At 44.6% G+C, this 14,504-nt stretch overlaps 2 protein-coding genes across 4 annotated transcripts in view; both read left to right on the top strand.

The window, feature by feature from the left end:
* Nucleotides 1–4,394, top strand: part of LOC129623138 (E3 SUMO-protein ligase RanBP2-like) — a 65,074-nt gene extending 60,680 nt beyond the window's left edge. For all 3 annotated transcript variants that reach the window (XM_055540236.1, XM_055540235.1, XM_055540237.1), the window contains 4 exons: nucleotides 1,991–2,136; nucleotides 2,818–3,091; nucleotides 3,212–3,546; nucleotides 3,876–4,394. In XM_055540236.1, the coding sequence (XP_055396211.1) occupies nucleotides 1,991–2,136; nucleotides 2,818–3,091; nucleotides 3,212–3,546; nucleotides 3,876–4,184 (1,064 nt within the window). In that variant the 3' untranslated portion in view covers nucleotides 4,185–4,394. The remainder of the gene's footprint in view (nucleotides 1–1,990; nucleotides 2,137–2,817; nucleotides 3,092–3,211; nucleotides 3,547–3,875) is intronic.
* Nucleotides 4,395–5,219: 825 nt separating this feature from the next.
* CCDC138 (coiled-coil domain containing 138) overlaps nucleotides 5,220–14,504 on the top strand; it is a 30,032-nt gene continuing 20,747 nt past the window's right edge. The window contains exons 1-6 of the mRNA XM_055540238.1: nucleotides 5,220–6,138; nucleotides 6,563–6,620; nucleotides 6,993–7,109; nucleotides 9,584–9,706; nucleotides 11,591–11,778; nucleotides 12,437–12,595. Of these exons, the coding sequence (XP_055396213.1) occupies nucleotides 5,890–6,138; nucleotides 6,563–6,620; nucleotides 6,993–7,109; nucleotides 9,584–9,706; nucleotides 11,591–11,778; nucleotides 12,437–12,595 (894 nt within the window). The 5' untranslated portion in view covers nucleotides 5,220–5,889. The remainder of the gene's footprint in view (nucleotides 6,139–6,562; nucleotides 6,621–6,992; nucleotides 7,110–9,583; nucleotides 9,707–11,590; nucleotides 11,779–12,436; nucleotides 12,596–14,504) is intronic.

Genomic DNA, 14,504 nt, shown 5'->3' with positions numbered 1-14,504 from the left:
TATTTAATTTATATTGTGCTAATAATATAAGCATAGAATAGTATTTTGTAACTGTAAATCTCCTGGAATCCATTTCATATATTTTCATGGAGAGTTTTCACACTTGTAAATTTTTAATACTTTAGCCTTTGACTAAGGGCTTGTAGGATTTAAATTTTTTTTTTAATGAAGGTCAGTTTCATCAGAAGGATTATTTGCTTCTCAAACATATTTCTGGCCTTGTGTGGACTTTTTTGATCTTAAACTTTTTGTTTTGGTTGGTTTTAAACCCAGAGGAATCTTTTCTTTCTCCTCTTCTATTATGTGTTATTTCTGTGGTGATTGCTTTTTCTTCATCTGTTCATTTTATTTTTGTCGTTCTTTTCCTTTGTTCCTTTTTTCTCTGTTTCTCCTGAAAGTCGTCTTCACACAGGTCAACCAGTCACTCTGTCTTTTGTGTAATATTTCAAGCGGAAACTAAGAGAAAATAAGAAACAGCTGTTTATCTGCTGCTTCCCTGTGCCTGACATTTTATCATATTTCCTTGAGATTTTGTAATGTTTCCATTAAACCCAGAGTGGAAGCTTCCTAGGTATTGCTACCTAGAATACAGTTGTTGATATTGATTATTGATAGACTTATCTTTATACTTATACTGAATAAATTCTTTTTCCTGCCCCTTTAAAGCAGTGGTTTTCAGTTCTCTGCTTCATATTAGAATTCCTGGGAGCTTTTTAAAGGGGTGGGTAGAAGGAACACTCGATAGTTAAGTTATGTTGGGCTCTGGGTGTGGGACCCAGGCGCTGGTATTTCATAGGAGCTGTTGGTGTGATTTTAATATGCACCCAATGTTACAAACCATTGCTTTAGAGGAATTTTAAGATTTTCTGCCATATGTCTCAGGGTATTGGGGTAATTGAAAATTTTTTTCTGCTTGGGAGTGCCTGAACAAGTTCTTTTCGAGCCCTACACCTATGAATCAACTAGGTCTATGCTTACTATTCTCAGGAAGCCCCACACAATCTGAGATGGTGCTTTTGTTTGAGCATTCGTTTGCTATTTATTTGTACAACTTTTTTTTTCTCCTGTTTTTTTTCTCCCCATTAAACCTGTCTTAGAAGAATTTACTGTTTCATTAGACACTCATTTTGTTCTTTCTTCAAGGTGCTGAGTTTTTAACTGACCCGTGACAATTTTTGCCTTCTCCTGAGTTTCTGTATCAGATGTAGGATTAGAGAGCAGTAGTTTGTCAGTCAGCAAAGCGATGAAGAGTTGAGAGGTTTCTTTCCTCTAAGATAAGATAGTGGGGAATGTATTAATATTAGCAGGCTGGGTTGTCACAGTTGAGATGTGGAAAACACAGCATTTAGTGTTCGCCTTCTCCAGGGTGTGAGGGAGGGAAAAGTCTTGGTTCCTCTGCATAGGAGTGGGGAGCCTTTTCACCCATTAAGCATGGTGTTGCTTGAGAGAGGGCGGGGTGGAGGTGGGGTCAGTGAGCTGCTCCTGGGGCCACCAGTGCCACCTGGGCAAGAAGTTGAAGCTCTCACCCCATCCATTTACCTTAGAAGAGAGCTGAGGTGGAGAAGTTACCAACTGGTATTCAGTCTGTTTTGAAAGTAGCAGATTTGGCCTCTTGGAGAACATTCTTAGGCTCTAAAGTTACTTTTTTCATGTAATAGAATGTTTTATAAAATAACTACCCTTGGAGCTGAGCTGGGTTTTCAGGTTTCAAAGGATGTACTTTGAATGAAGAACCTGCTTCATTACTGAAAGTTCAGTGTCACTAAGACCCAAGGCTTAGACAACCCTGTCTGTACACCCAGGCATAAACGTCACTACACTCCTTTGTGCTCACCACTTGAGCTTAACTTGCCAGGAGAATACAGTTTTAAGCATTTTTATTAGAAGTATGTCACATTGGAAATGAGATTCATTTGTAAAGTACTGTAACAAGGATTAAAAGCTTATTAAAATAGATATCACTGTTTAAATATCCTAATTTATTCATCAGATAAAAATTTCCAGTGGGCAAATACTGGAGCAGCAGTGTTTGGAGCACAGTCAACCAGTAAAGTTGGCGAAGATGAAGATGGTAGTGATGAAGAGGTAGTTCATAATGAAGATATCCATTTTGAACCAATAGTGTCACTACCAGAGGTAAATATTAAAGAGTAAAAACCTTATACTAACTTCACATTTTAAGTTTAAAACTTGACATGGGCTTGATTTGTAGGGCTGACCTTGTTTGCATTTCTTTCAGAACATTGACCATTACAAATGGAAGCTCTTTATTACAAGTTCAATCTTAAAATGTAAATCATCCTTGTAAAAAAAAATTACATACAAATGTTATTTGGTAAATTCTGTGTGAAATTGTTGGGAAGAACTTAATTTTTTCCTGTTTGTTTTCAGTAACATAATTAAAGGAGCAAAATATTAAAAACCCATCTAAGCTCATATTTGCCACAGTCTTTTCAATAAAAAGTGTATTGTACTTTTTCTAGACAAGAATGTTATTTTAGGCAAATTACTTTCATCAGTTGGAACCTCAATCAGTAGATAGTATTTTTATTGAAGAACAAGATTTTTTTTAAACCTCTTCTCTCCTATAAAAGATTGTATTTGATTTCCAAAAAAAGGAAGGATGTTAATAAGTACAAAGAAAACATTTAATGACAAATCTTTCCTGCCTCATCTGAATCTGCTGTATTAGTAACCCTAGGATGTTAACTGTTTTCAGATTCTGCTCATGTCAGTGTGTGAAGGAATTTGGATCTTTGGAATTTGTTATGAGTATTTTATAAGCAGCAGCTTATAGGTAATTTCATCTTATCACAGGTAGAAGTAAAATCTGGAGAAGAAGATGAAGAAATTTTATTTAAAGAGAGAGCCAAACTTTACAGGTGGGATCGAGAGGCCAGTCAGTGGAAGGAGCGTGGCGTTGGAGACATTAAGATCCTCTGGCACACGGTGAAGAATTACTTTCGGATTCTGATGAGGAGAGACCAGGTGTTCAAAGTGTGTGCGAACCACGTCATCACCAAGACGATGGAACTGAAACCCTTGAATGTTTCCAACAATGCTTTAGTTTGGACTGCCTCAGATTATGCTGGTGAGCTCTGCACTCAATGCTACTTTCCAGTTTTTTGACTTTTCTGAATTGACAACAAATACATAAAACAATTTAAGTTATTTTAACACTAAGGTCACTGTGTTGTTTGTTGTTTAACAGATGGAGAAGCCAAAGTGGAACAGCTTGCAGTGAGATTTAAAACTAAAGAAATGGCTGATTGTTTCAAGAAAAAATTTGAAGAATGTCAACAGAATTTATTGAAACCCCAGAAAGGACAGGATTCATTGACAGCAGAGTTCTCAAAGGAGACAAATCCTGTGGTGTTTTTTGACATTTGTGCAGATGATGAGCCCCTGGGACGTATAACCATGGAATTATTTTCAAACATTGTTCCTAAAACTGCTGAGAACTTCAGAGCACTGTGCACTGGAGAGAAGGGCTTTGGTTTCAAGAGCTCCATATTCCACAGAGTGATTCCAGATTTTGTTTGCCACGTAAGTCTTAAGTGTGCATCACACCAGTGTAGTAAATCTGAGTGTTTCTCCTTACCTATAATTGTAGACTTTAGCTTTTCCACACCCCCAGCTTCTATCCCCACAAGAACTTGCAGCCTAAAAGGGTTCATATTTCTAATGCCTTGAACCTGATAGAAGTTAAGGATGGGAAAAGATCTTTTCATTTTTGTTTCCTTTCACAAATTTCTTAGTTTTCAAACTACATTCTCAGAGAAGCTGGGTATTTAGGACCTACCCTTCAGTGGTTAGTTCTGTATGTGTTTTAATGTTTTATTTGGGATTCCTGTTAATTGAAATCTTTTTTTCAGGGGGGAGATATCACAAAACATGATGGAACAGGAGGACGGTCCATTTATGGAGATAAATTTGAAGATGAAAATTTTGATGTGAAACATACAGGTCCTGGTTTACTAACAATGGCCAATCGAGGCCAGGACACCAATAATTCTCAGTTTTTCATAACACTGAAAAAAGCAGAATGTTTGGACTTTAAGCATGTAGTATTTGGGTTTGTTAAAGATGGTATGGATACTGTGAAAAAGATTGAGTCATTTGGTTCTTCTCCTAAAGGGTCTGTTAGTCGAAGAATTATTATCACAGAATGTGGACAGATATAAAATCATTGTTTTCCATAGTAAATTTTACCTGTATAGAAGTTGAATTGAGGCCTAGCTGTTTTGACAACATGGTAATTAATTATGTTCAGCTTTTGAAAATGGACATTTCCAATGTACAAATGTAAAATTGCAGCTTATAGCTGTTGTCACTTTCTAATGTGTTATAATTGACCTTGCATGGTGTGAAATAAAAGTTTAAACACTGGTGTATTTTCAGGTGTACTTGTGTTTATGTACTCCTGACATATTTGTATTAAAATGGAATACTAATCTTGTTAAAAGCAATAGATCTTCTCAAACTATTGAAAGAATATGATATATGCAATTTAATTTTAGTTCCTTTTAAGATATTAGACTTCCTGCATGGATATACTTACTGTTTGAATAAAGGGACCATGACTTGGATAATTTTTATTTCATATTTGGACTATATTTGGTAATTTAAACTATTGGTGTGTTCAGTTATGAACAGATTCACTTGTAAATGGGTAGAGCCACAGAGGGCAGAGACTTAACCAAAGTGCTCTTCTATAAATTCTTGCACCTCCTGTATAGTTAAATTATCTTTTAAGCAGAGTACCTTCTTTCCTTAAAATATGTAGCTTCCTGCGCCCTTTCAAAGGTATTAAATTAATTTTTACATTTTAAGTTGAGTAATTAGACTTTTTAAAAAACCTTTCTGTCATCTGTTTCTACTACCTCAAACTGCATTGGTTCTGATAGAACTTGAATTTTTCCTTGCAGTTATTGTGATAAAGTATGAGTATTTTAAACAGGTCTATACCATGTTCTTTGGTTCAAGATTTGCTTTATACTAGATTGTTGCAGTACCTTTTTCTGGTGAATTTTGTAGCAAAAATAAAGTGACAATTGTTAACAGCTATGATATTTAAAAAATTCATTACTTGTGCATCTTAATTTTTTGTTCATTCTGGAACCAAGGTAAGAATAATTAAATATCTGTAAACTCAGACTGCCACCTGATTTCCAGAGCTCCCAAGGAAAGGACTGTTTTCAAGTGGGGTATATACTGAACACCTACTTAGAAATGGCTAGTGGAAAAAGTTGGACAACAGGGGATACATTCTCGTCAGCCTGCTCATTGTAGGACCTCGGAGTCCCTCGAGCACGTTGTGCACGTCGCAGCCCCCACCGGCGGTGTGCTCAGACTGCGGGCCTGTCGTGCTGTTTGGGGTCTGGAAACAGGCTGTCCTGGGGCAGCACCTGCTTACCACCCGAGGTGGTGTCCGAGTGCGGGGCGCAGTGGACGCCCTGATGCCCGACTGTGTGTGTGTATTGGCGGAGGTGTGCGTGCACCCCGGTCCCGAGGGCTCCGCTTCTCCGTGGTTTCGGGGCGCGTCCCGGGTGACAGAAGGTGCCTGGGGGCTTGTGGGCTGCGGGGGACTCCGAGGCGCCCTGTGGATCCAGGTTAGGAAATGAACGCTCTAGCCGAAACCAACTTCTCCAGCCAGGACAAGTCTGAGCTGCGTACGAGAGAGATGCACCCGGATGGCGCCTCGACCCGACCCCAGCGGAACGCGCGCGACCCTCGAGAAGGAAAGGAAACGATGACCCCGAGCGCCGGCTCGCATCTCGCCCCCACGGGCCGCGAACATGTACAGACGCCCACAAGCCAGGCCCAACGGCGTTCGCGCCGACGGCAAGCGGGAGCCGGGATGTACGCGCGTCGTAACACGCATCCGCAATGCCCGCCCCTCCAAGAGTCCGAGGGCTGTTCCCCAAGAAACACGAGTCAGCGTCCCTGCCGGGAGCGAGGCATGTCGTGCGTCACGGCGCATATTCTCCACGCAGCCCCGCCCCGCCGCGCGCTGTTGCCAGGGAGACGACGTCGGTCGCGGCCATGGAGCCGAGAGTTGTGAAGCCTCCGGGGCAAGATCTGGTGGTGGAGCGCCTCAAAAGCCGCTACGGCCTGGCGGGCGGCTGCCTCAGCGAGGTGAGGCCCGGCGCTGCCAGGTTCGCGGGTAGCTGGATCTGCGGGTTGGAGAGTGGGCGCGAGGCGGGACCCCTGGCGGCAGCGTGCGGGGAGCGGGCTCCCGGCGGGCACGCGCGTCGGAGGATCTATGCGCGTCGCCGCGGGAACGCGCGCAGGCGTTCCCCGCTAAGACTTGGGTGAGGATCGGAGCTGCTTCAGTCCGGGCGCTGGGCGGTGAGTCCGAGCCGGTTTCACGCCGCAAGGTGCTGGGGCCCGGTGCCCCAAGGCGCCTGGTGGGTCCGCGGGGGCCGCCCGTGTGCGGGGGCCCGGAGTGCGTGTCGGGCGGCTGGAGGGGGCGCCGCGCGGGACCGGGGTTCCAGGAGTCGGAGGAGACAGGGGCCGGGGGACGGATTCGCCCCGGTCACCTCTCCATCCTCTCTTCCAGCCGGGGCGCCGGCGGCAGGACGTGGCGGAGCGGCGGCGGCGGCCTCCCCGCACCCCAGGTAGGGCGGCGGCTGGGTTGTTTGTTCTCCGCAGGCCGCAGGTGTAGGTAGTTTATTGTGTGAGTTCAATGCTTAGAGCGCATCAGAGGAAGAAGCACTGTGTTGAGCCCTCAGGGACTTGGCCTGCCCCCTTGGTCTTTCTGTTCCGACGCGGAACAGGGTCATGGGTAGCGGGTCCCTGCCGCGATCGCGTGCGGGGTGGGGGCGGGGGAGGCGATGAACTACACGCTGTTTAACCATCGGCCCGGAGCCCAGTCTGTTGGAAGCCCGTGTCGCGGAGACGCAGACGTGAGACCTCTGCGGAGCCGAGAACTAGGTGGTCGGTGCCGGACCTTACCGAGCCGCCTCGGCTGCCTTCCCTCCTGTTCACAGAGGATTTGGACATCTTCTGCTGCGGAGATAAAGTCGGTCCGTCGCTGAGATGTTTCTCTGACGAGAGAAGGCGGCGCTCCACGTCCCCCCGCGGTGTCCTCACGGTGAACTGGCAAGGTACCCCGAGTCCTGCTGGGGGTCCCCCCCCCACGCCCCTGGGTATCGTGAAACCAAGGGCGGGGGCCGAGGCTGCCTGGTGTGCGCCTTTCTGTGGGAGAGGGCATTGGCGGTGGGGAGCCCGCTGGGCGGTGGAGGAGACTGGGTGCTAGTTCCTGAGCATTTGATGGAACCACACGCGTCCTGTTTGCAGACATAATGCAGGGATACTTACACTGCAGGATAGATGGCTCTTCATCCAGGACCCCAAAAGAAGGCCTTGCTCCCTTATTATTATTTTTTTTTTTTTAATAAGGAACTAAGATAAAAATGACTACAAGTTTGTTCAGCAGCAGTCGGTATGGTGTGTCTCCTGCTGTGGTAAACACTGTGCTATACCTAGGTAGCAGAGAGAGATGGGAGAGGTCAGCCCTGGGATTGGGGCCTACAGAATATTACACCATGTGGTGCTGGGCTGTGAGGGGTCAGCAGTTTTGTAGAGGAGTTTTTACTCTGGGTAAAACCAGTGGAAGGTAAGGTGAAATAATGTTCTAAGCTGAATATTATTAATGCCAAAAATATGTGGCAGAAAGAAGTGCTAAGGTATCAAAAGCGAACAAGCATTTTGAAATGATGTTAAACTGTAAAGTTGTGGACATATACAAAGAGAAGCATTGAGGTAATTGTGGAGAGGGAGAAAAAGTGCCTGAAATAGCTATTGTTACTGTGATTGATATCTTGGAGCTTGCATTGTTTCATTTTCTGATTATTACTCCATGGGAAGCACTTAGAATGCTGTTCAGTACATCAAAGGGCACTCAGATGCACCAGTGTTATCACCATCACCGTTGCTGTGGTCTCCTTTGGCACTCACAGAGTCATCTAGATGATCTGGAGTCAAGGGGTGGATATGGACATGAGGAGACTTCCCTGGTGGTCCAGTGGTTAAGAATCCACCTTGCAATGCAGGGAATGTGGGTTGGATCTCTGGTTGGGGAACTGAGATCCCACATGCTGCGGAGCAGCTGATTTTGTACGCCACAACTAAGATCCGACACAGCCAAATAAAATAAATTTTTTTTTAAAGAAAGATGTAAACATGGATAGTTTGATTATTGTTGTGTTTGTTGTTCAGTGGCTAAGTCGTGTTCGACTCTTTGCGACCCCATGGACCACGGCACACCAGGCTTCTCTGTCCATCATCATTTCCCTGAGTATGCTCAAACTTATGTCCGTTGAGTCAGTGATACCATCCAACCATCTCATCCTCTGTTGCCCCATTCTCCTCTTGCCCTCAGTTTTTCCCAGCATGAGGGTCTTTTCCAATGAATCAGCTTTTCACATCAGGTGGCCAGAGTATTGGAGCTTCAGCATCAGTCCTTCCAGTGAATATTCAGGATAATTTACTTCAGAATTGACTGTTTGATCTCCCTGCTGTCCCAAGTTTGATTATAGAGAAAGGAAACTGCTGGAAGTTACAAGTTCATGGAAGTTATTTTCTTATATTGAACTGATAGTTTTATCTTCTTTAAATGGTCTGGGTATGGTTTCAAGTTGAAGCTTTAGGACTGTGAAAGGTTTTAACTTTGGACAGTTTTCCCACCAGTTCCTTGTTGTGATCTAGTGTGGAATTACAGGGCTGCCCAGCACCTGTATCTATCGAGTGTTTGAAAAGGGGCTGGTCCGAACTAAGTTGTGCTGTAAGTAAAAAATCAACACTGCATTTTCAAGATAAAAGAATGTAAAGTATCTTATTTTTAATATTGATTGTATGCTAAAATGATTGTCTTTTAGATATATTGGATTAAATATAATACACTTAAAATTTCATGTCTTTTTATGTTCTTAAAGTAGCTGCTAGAATGTCTTTTTCTTTCTTTATGGCAGTGCTGCGAAGCTTCTGAGATCTTAGTTCTTAGACCAGGGATTAAATTTGGGCCCTGGGCGGTGAAAGCACAGAGTCCTAACCACTGAACTGCCAGAGAATTCCCGAAAAATTTAAGTTATCTTTTGTGACTTGCAGCATATTCCCTTTGAACAGCTGGCTCTGGAAATGCCAACATTCAGATGATCTTTTTGGAGGGAACATCTGGGATTCTAGTTCTGCTTCACCTTTTGCTAGTTATGTCACCTGTCAGTTACCCTGTCGGTTATTTAACTTAAGACTCAGTTTCCCCACCTTCAGCACTCATTCTTGTAGTTGTTAATAGAATTAGAGAAACAGAGCCTGTTCGATCCACCTCACAGCAATACGGGGTCAAGAGGAAGGCTGTACTTTGCAGTTGAGCATGTCTGAATGTGAGGAAAGTTCACACATGTGAGTTTTCAGCATCATGACTGGTAGTTTACAGTTTCTCCTTTTGCATTTTAAAAAATATTTACTTGTTACGTTTTTTTCATTTGTTATGCTGCTAATATTTGAAGCAGTCTCCCCTTCTTTAAATGGCTGTATAAATCTTCCAGAATGCTGTGATTTATTTTTCTTTAAAGCCTAGATGATGAACTGGATTCTTTTCACGATTTGAAAGAACCAGAAACAGAAGAAGAGTTCACCGGCAATGATTCTAGAGTTAGTACTTCCAAAATAAACAGGCAGTCCTTTAAAGAGACAGACAAAGGTAAGAGAAATGCTCATTTCAGAGATGAGAAATGCTCATCTCACTTAAACAGTCATTTAAACAGCAGCTCTGTCAAGTAGGGCACTAAAGCTTACCCTGTAGTCGTAACCCTAGTTCTCAAGGTGTGCATTTCTTTGTCCTGGGTCTTTGTAAGCCATGAACTGGTTGCTGTGCTTGTCATTAAGTTAAAGGAGAAGAGGAAAATAAACTTCATGATTTTCCAGTAGAATTTCCACATTGTCAAAAGTTTATCAAAAATAACTTAATAATCCATGAATAGTATAATTTTTTCAGTTCTTTTTCTTGTCATTATTTCTTAGGAAGTAGGATTGTGGTTGTTGTTTAGTTGCTAAGTCGTGTTTGACTCTTTTGTGATCTCACAGACTGTAGCCCTCCAGGCTTCTCTGTCCAAGAAATTTCCCAGGCAAGAATACTGAAGTGGGTTGCTATTTCCTCCTCCAGAGGATCTTCCCAACCCAGGGATTGAACCTATGTCTCCTGCATTGGGAGGTGGATACTTTACCACTGAGCCACCTGGGATGCCCTAAGATTGTGGTAGTAGGTGACTAACCCTTATACATTTTAGGAAAACAGGCCAGGTCACTTGAGGCCTGGCCTCCTTCACCCTGAGTCAGCAGTTGCTCTCTATCTACCTGGCTGCATGTGTGTGATGGATTTTCCCACTGAGAATACAAGATAACATATACAAAATGTTAAGTGTGTTTAAAAGTTGACAGAACTAAGGACTGTTACGGCCCGGGGCTGGTGTGCTGGGAGCCTGGGGAGGCAGGCAGAGCATGGAGTATTTCCCTTGAAGGGTGCTTGTGGAGCTGGGGAACAGGAAACACTTTCTTTTTTTAAAATTCCTATTTTTATCTTGGCTCCCCTGGTCTGTCCAAGATGGGGAGTACCATGGAGACCCCCTCCTTAAAGCCGGGGGCGGCTCCTCAGCTGCCGGCCAGTGCAGGTGAAAGTCACAGCTCATTGTGAGCAGAGCATGAGTGCCAACAGCCCAGTGCCAGGGAGGAGCAGTGTGGAAGGGGCTCACCTCCACTGCTAGGGTTGCAGGGGCAGGGGGTACTTTGATAACTGATTTGGGATCACAGGTGGCACTAGTGGTAAAGAACCCACCTGCCAATGCAGGAGACCTAAGAGACGAGGGTTTGATGCCTGGGTTGGGAAGATCCCCTAGAGGAGGGCATGGCAACCCACTTCACTGTTCTTGCCTGAGAATCCCATGGACAGAGAAGCCTGGTGGGCTACAGTCCATGGGGTCACAAAGAGTTGGACACAGAGTTGAATGTGCGCGGTAACGGCAGGAGCTCTCACCATGGCTGCCAGGAGCAAGGCTCCCCAGCCTCTGTGCAGACAGTGCAGCTTGGCGGTCACAAGGTATTGTCAAAGGCTAAAGCCATGGAGGGTCGTGAACCTGCTGCCATCATTAACACAGGAGCATGTTATTTAACGGAGGAGATTATAGAGATTATGTAATCATATGATTAATTACAGACATCACATAAAGTTTTAAAACAAGCAAAACAGTTTTTTAAATGTCAAAGAAGTGGAGCAGTGATGAACACTGGATTGGTGGTTAGTTTGGTGTAAGGGAGCAAAGAGCACATGTCAGGGCTCCTGAGGTAACTCTCCATCTCTTTGTCAAGGCAGTTAACCCACTCATTTTTTAAATAGTCTTAGATTTACAGAGAAGTTGCAAAAAGGCCACAGAGAATTTCTGGATGGCTTTCACCCACATTTTCTAAACGTAAACCGTTGGCTGTGTCCTCTTTTTTTTTTTCTGCATATAGTACTTGAAACATTTTAACAATACAATGAGGATATTTAAAACTGTAAACTAAGTTTTTAATTTAAATTTTGTTCTCTTAGCCGATGCCTGGCCAGCGAACGTGGCCTCACTTTCAAAGAGCTGGGCTGACTATTGTAGTGATGGCAGCGACTCCCCTTCCAAGCACATTGGCTCGCCTGCATCCAGGGCCCCACGGAAGCCAGGCCTGCTGCCCCGTCAGGTCAGCCAGATCTACGACGAGCTGCTCCAGATTCACCAGAAGCTGCAGGTGTGGACTCGGCGCTGCCCGGATGGCAGCCAGGGAGGAGGGGACCAGAGGGAGGGACGGGTGAAGCCAGGGCTGGAGCGGGACTGAGGGTCGGTGATTTGGAAGCTGGTTCACGGGGGACGGGGATTGAGGCCAGACTGAAGTGCACTGAGGAGGGTGCAGCCAACCAGGACAATGTTTTAGAGAAGTTTGTCCAGGTGGGAGGTCAGGAGGCCAAGGCATTGGAAGCCCAACCTCCCTTTGTCATGCCATGGCCTTGCCCTGTCCTCTCTTCTGCTCAGAGGGTGTGAGAGCTGATGGGCTCTGGGGGAGGCTCGCATGGCTGTGGGAATGTAGGGGATGTGAGACGATTTCTGGGCTCCACTGGAGCCTGCTCTGCTGATTGGAGGGGGAATGTTGGAGGGGCTCCTCTGCAGGTGTGAGCCGTTCTTCCCAGGGGCGATGGGGAGCCGGGAGGGAAAGTGGGGGGTCTCCCCATGGTGCCCCCCTTGTCTGCACCCTGGATTCTCTCAGGTCCTTGCGCTGGAGTCTGCTGACCGATCCCGGCATTGGTGGCCTGCAGGGTTCCCGCATGCTGTATGGTCATTGCTCTGCGCTCCCCTGGCTTGTGCTCAGTGGAGTGAGCTTCCTGGAGTGCTAACTCTATCCTTCCCCACAGTGTGAGACTGCAGCCCAGCAGGAATTCGCTGAGGAGCTTCAGAAGCGAGAACGTTTTCTGGTCGAGAGGGAAGAGCTGCTCTTCAGACATGAAGGTGCCTTGAGTGAAGTGAAAGACGTCAGAGAAGAGGTCCTCATGAGGTTCCAGATCATGAAGGAGGTGAGCGTGGCACTGACTGCAGAGGCTGGTTGCAACACTCCTTTGGACGTCACTCATCTTCTGTAGACCTGGGATCCTAGCGTAGCCTCTGGAAGCCTGGTAGTACTGTGCGCAGCTGGGTTCAGGCTGTGTCTTGTCATATTCACTCAGTTCCCAGATCCTTTGCCGTTGTTCTGGAGCCTGTGTGGTGCAGGCACCACTGGGAGCCTGAGGCTGGGCTTCTCAGCCTTTGCTGTGATGCTCTGGATCCCTAACATGCCTGTGGGGTGTTGGGCGGGGGTCAGGGTAGGCTTGTTGTCACCTGAGCTCTTGTCTCTGCCCCTTGCTTTCACCAGCTCAGGGCTGAGCTGGATTTGAGCACGTCCATGGATCATGGGTCCCCTCTTCCTGTTTCCAGCCCTAGAAAGCAAAGCCATTTCTCTGCAATTAGCAGGGCTAGGGCCTGCCGTGGGGCAAGGCCGCTGGAGGAATGGGGAAACAGAGCCCCTTGAGGGCTGTTTGCCCAGGTTTTTCCTCCTTTCTGCAACTCCCTGCTTGTTTCCTTTTGACTTTCCTTAGTAGTTGCTTTCTGTGTTTTTTGTGTGGCTTTAGTTGTGATCAGTAAGAGAAGCGGAGCGCGGTGGGCTTATTGTCAAATGGTCTTAATATCTTCTGGAGGTGGAAAATTTGTGCAGTTGAGAATGTTAATATTACTTTTAAAATAAGTGTTGTCTTTGTGGCCATGTCTGAGTTATTTAAGGAGTTGTTTAATCATAAAATTTCATACAGCTGATTTTTTTTTAACGGGCTTGGATTTTCCATGCACTCCATCTTCATTTGAGCCTTGGTTCTTTCTCTTTGGATTTGTCTGTTTGCTGCTCATAGGAGGTATAAAGCTAACTGCTTTATTTTAGTAGGACCTGGATGATTACTTGGAAGAAGGAAATCAGTTTCTTGATTTCCTGGGAAATTTACTTGTTTTAATACATTATGAATAAATCTGAGAGTAAAAAGTGAAAGAAACTATGTAAGTATTTGCAAATCTAAACGTGCTCTTATTTGAATATAATTATAGGGGAAATTTATTTTAATACTTATGAAACTGGTTAAGGAAAGTCAAATCGTTTGGGGCTCAGGAAATTTTATTATGTATGTAAGTTTTCTGAGATGCACAACAATTTTAGCTAATTTATGAGAACAGTTGTATGTGTGGAATATTTCTTCTCCAGAGGGCTAATTTAAACCCTTAAATTTTAATTCACAAAGCTATGAATAATTAACTGGTCTCCTGAAAGGATCAGAACTCCTTTATCATTCCATGATGTCAGAAATTATTTCAGTGAGTTTCTGTTGGAGATTTTTCTGAGCAGGACCAGAAAATAGCCTTAATGCTACTTAATTTGTGTAATATGTTTTAATAGGTATTTAACATACATTTTTAGTTCTTTGTTAAGTTGGTTGATTATCCAGTTTTTATAAATTACTTGCAGTGTCAGCCATTATGCTTAAATATACTGATGAAAATCCTTGTGATTCAAGGAGTTGTAATTTTTTTTTAAAGCCTAGTTTTTATTTTTTATTTATTTCTTGTAATTTTATATATTTGTCTTTGGCTGCGCTGGGTCTTGGTTGCTGCGCCAGCTTTTCTCTACTTGTGATGAGCGGGCGCTACTCTAGTTGCAGCGTGCGGGCGGCTTCTCATTGCAGTGACTTCTCGCTGTGGAGCACAGACTTAGAGCACAGGCTCAGTAGTTGTGGTGGAAGGGCTTTAGTTGCTCTGAGGCATGTAGGGTCTTCCCAGATCCGAGATTGAACCCTTGTCTCCTGCATTGGCAGACAGATTCTTTACTGAGTCACCAGGGAAGCCCCAGAGAGTTGTAATTTTTATGTAACTTATGTTCAGTAGCATTAGTGATATTGAATCTCTGTT

Source organism: Bubalus kerabau, chromosome 11, assembly GCF_029407905.1.
Source record: "Bubalus kerabau isolate K-KA32 ecotype Philippines breed swamp buffalo chromosome 11, PCC_UOA_SB_1v2, whole genome shotgun sequence".
NCBI lineage: Eukaryota > Metazoa > Chordata > Mammalia > Artiodactyla > Bovidae > Bubalus > Bubalus kerabau.
Note: the sequence above shows the minus strand (reverse complement) of the source record. Positions and strands in the feature narration are given on the sequence as shown.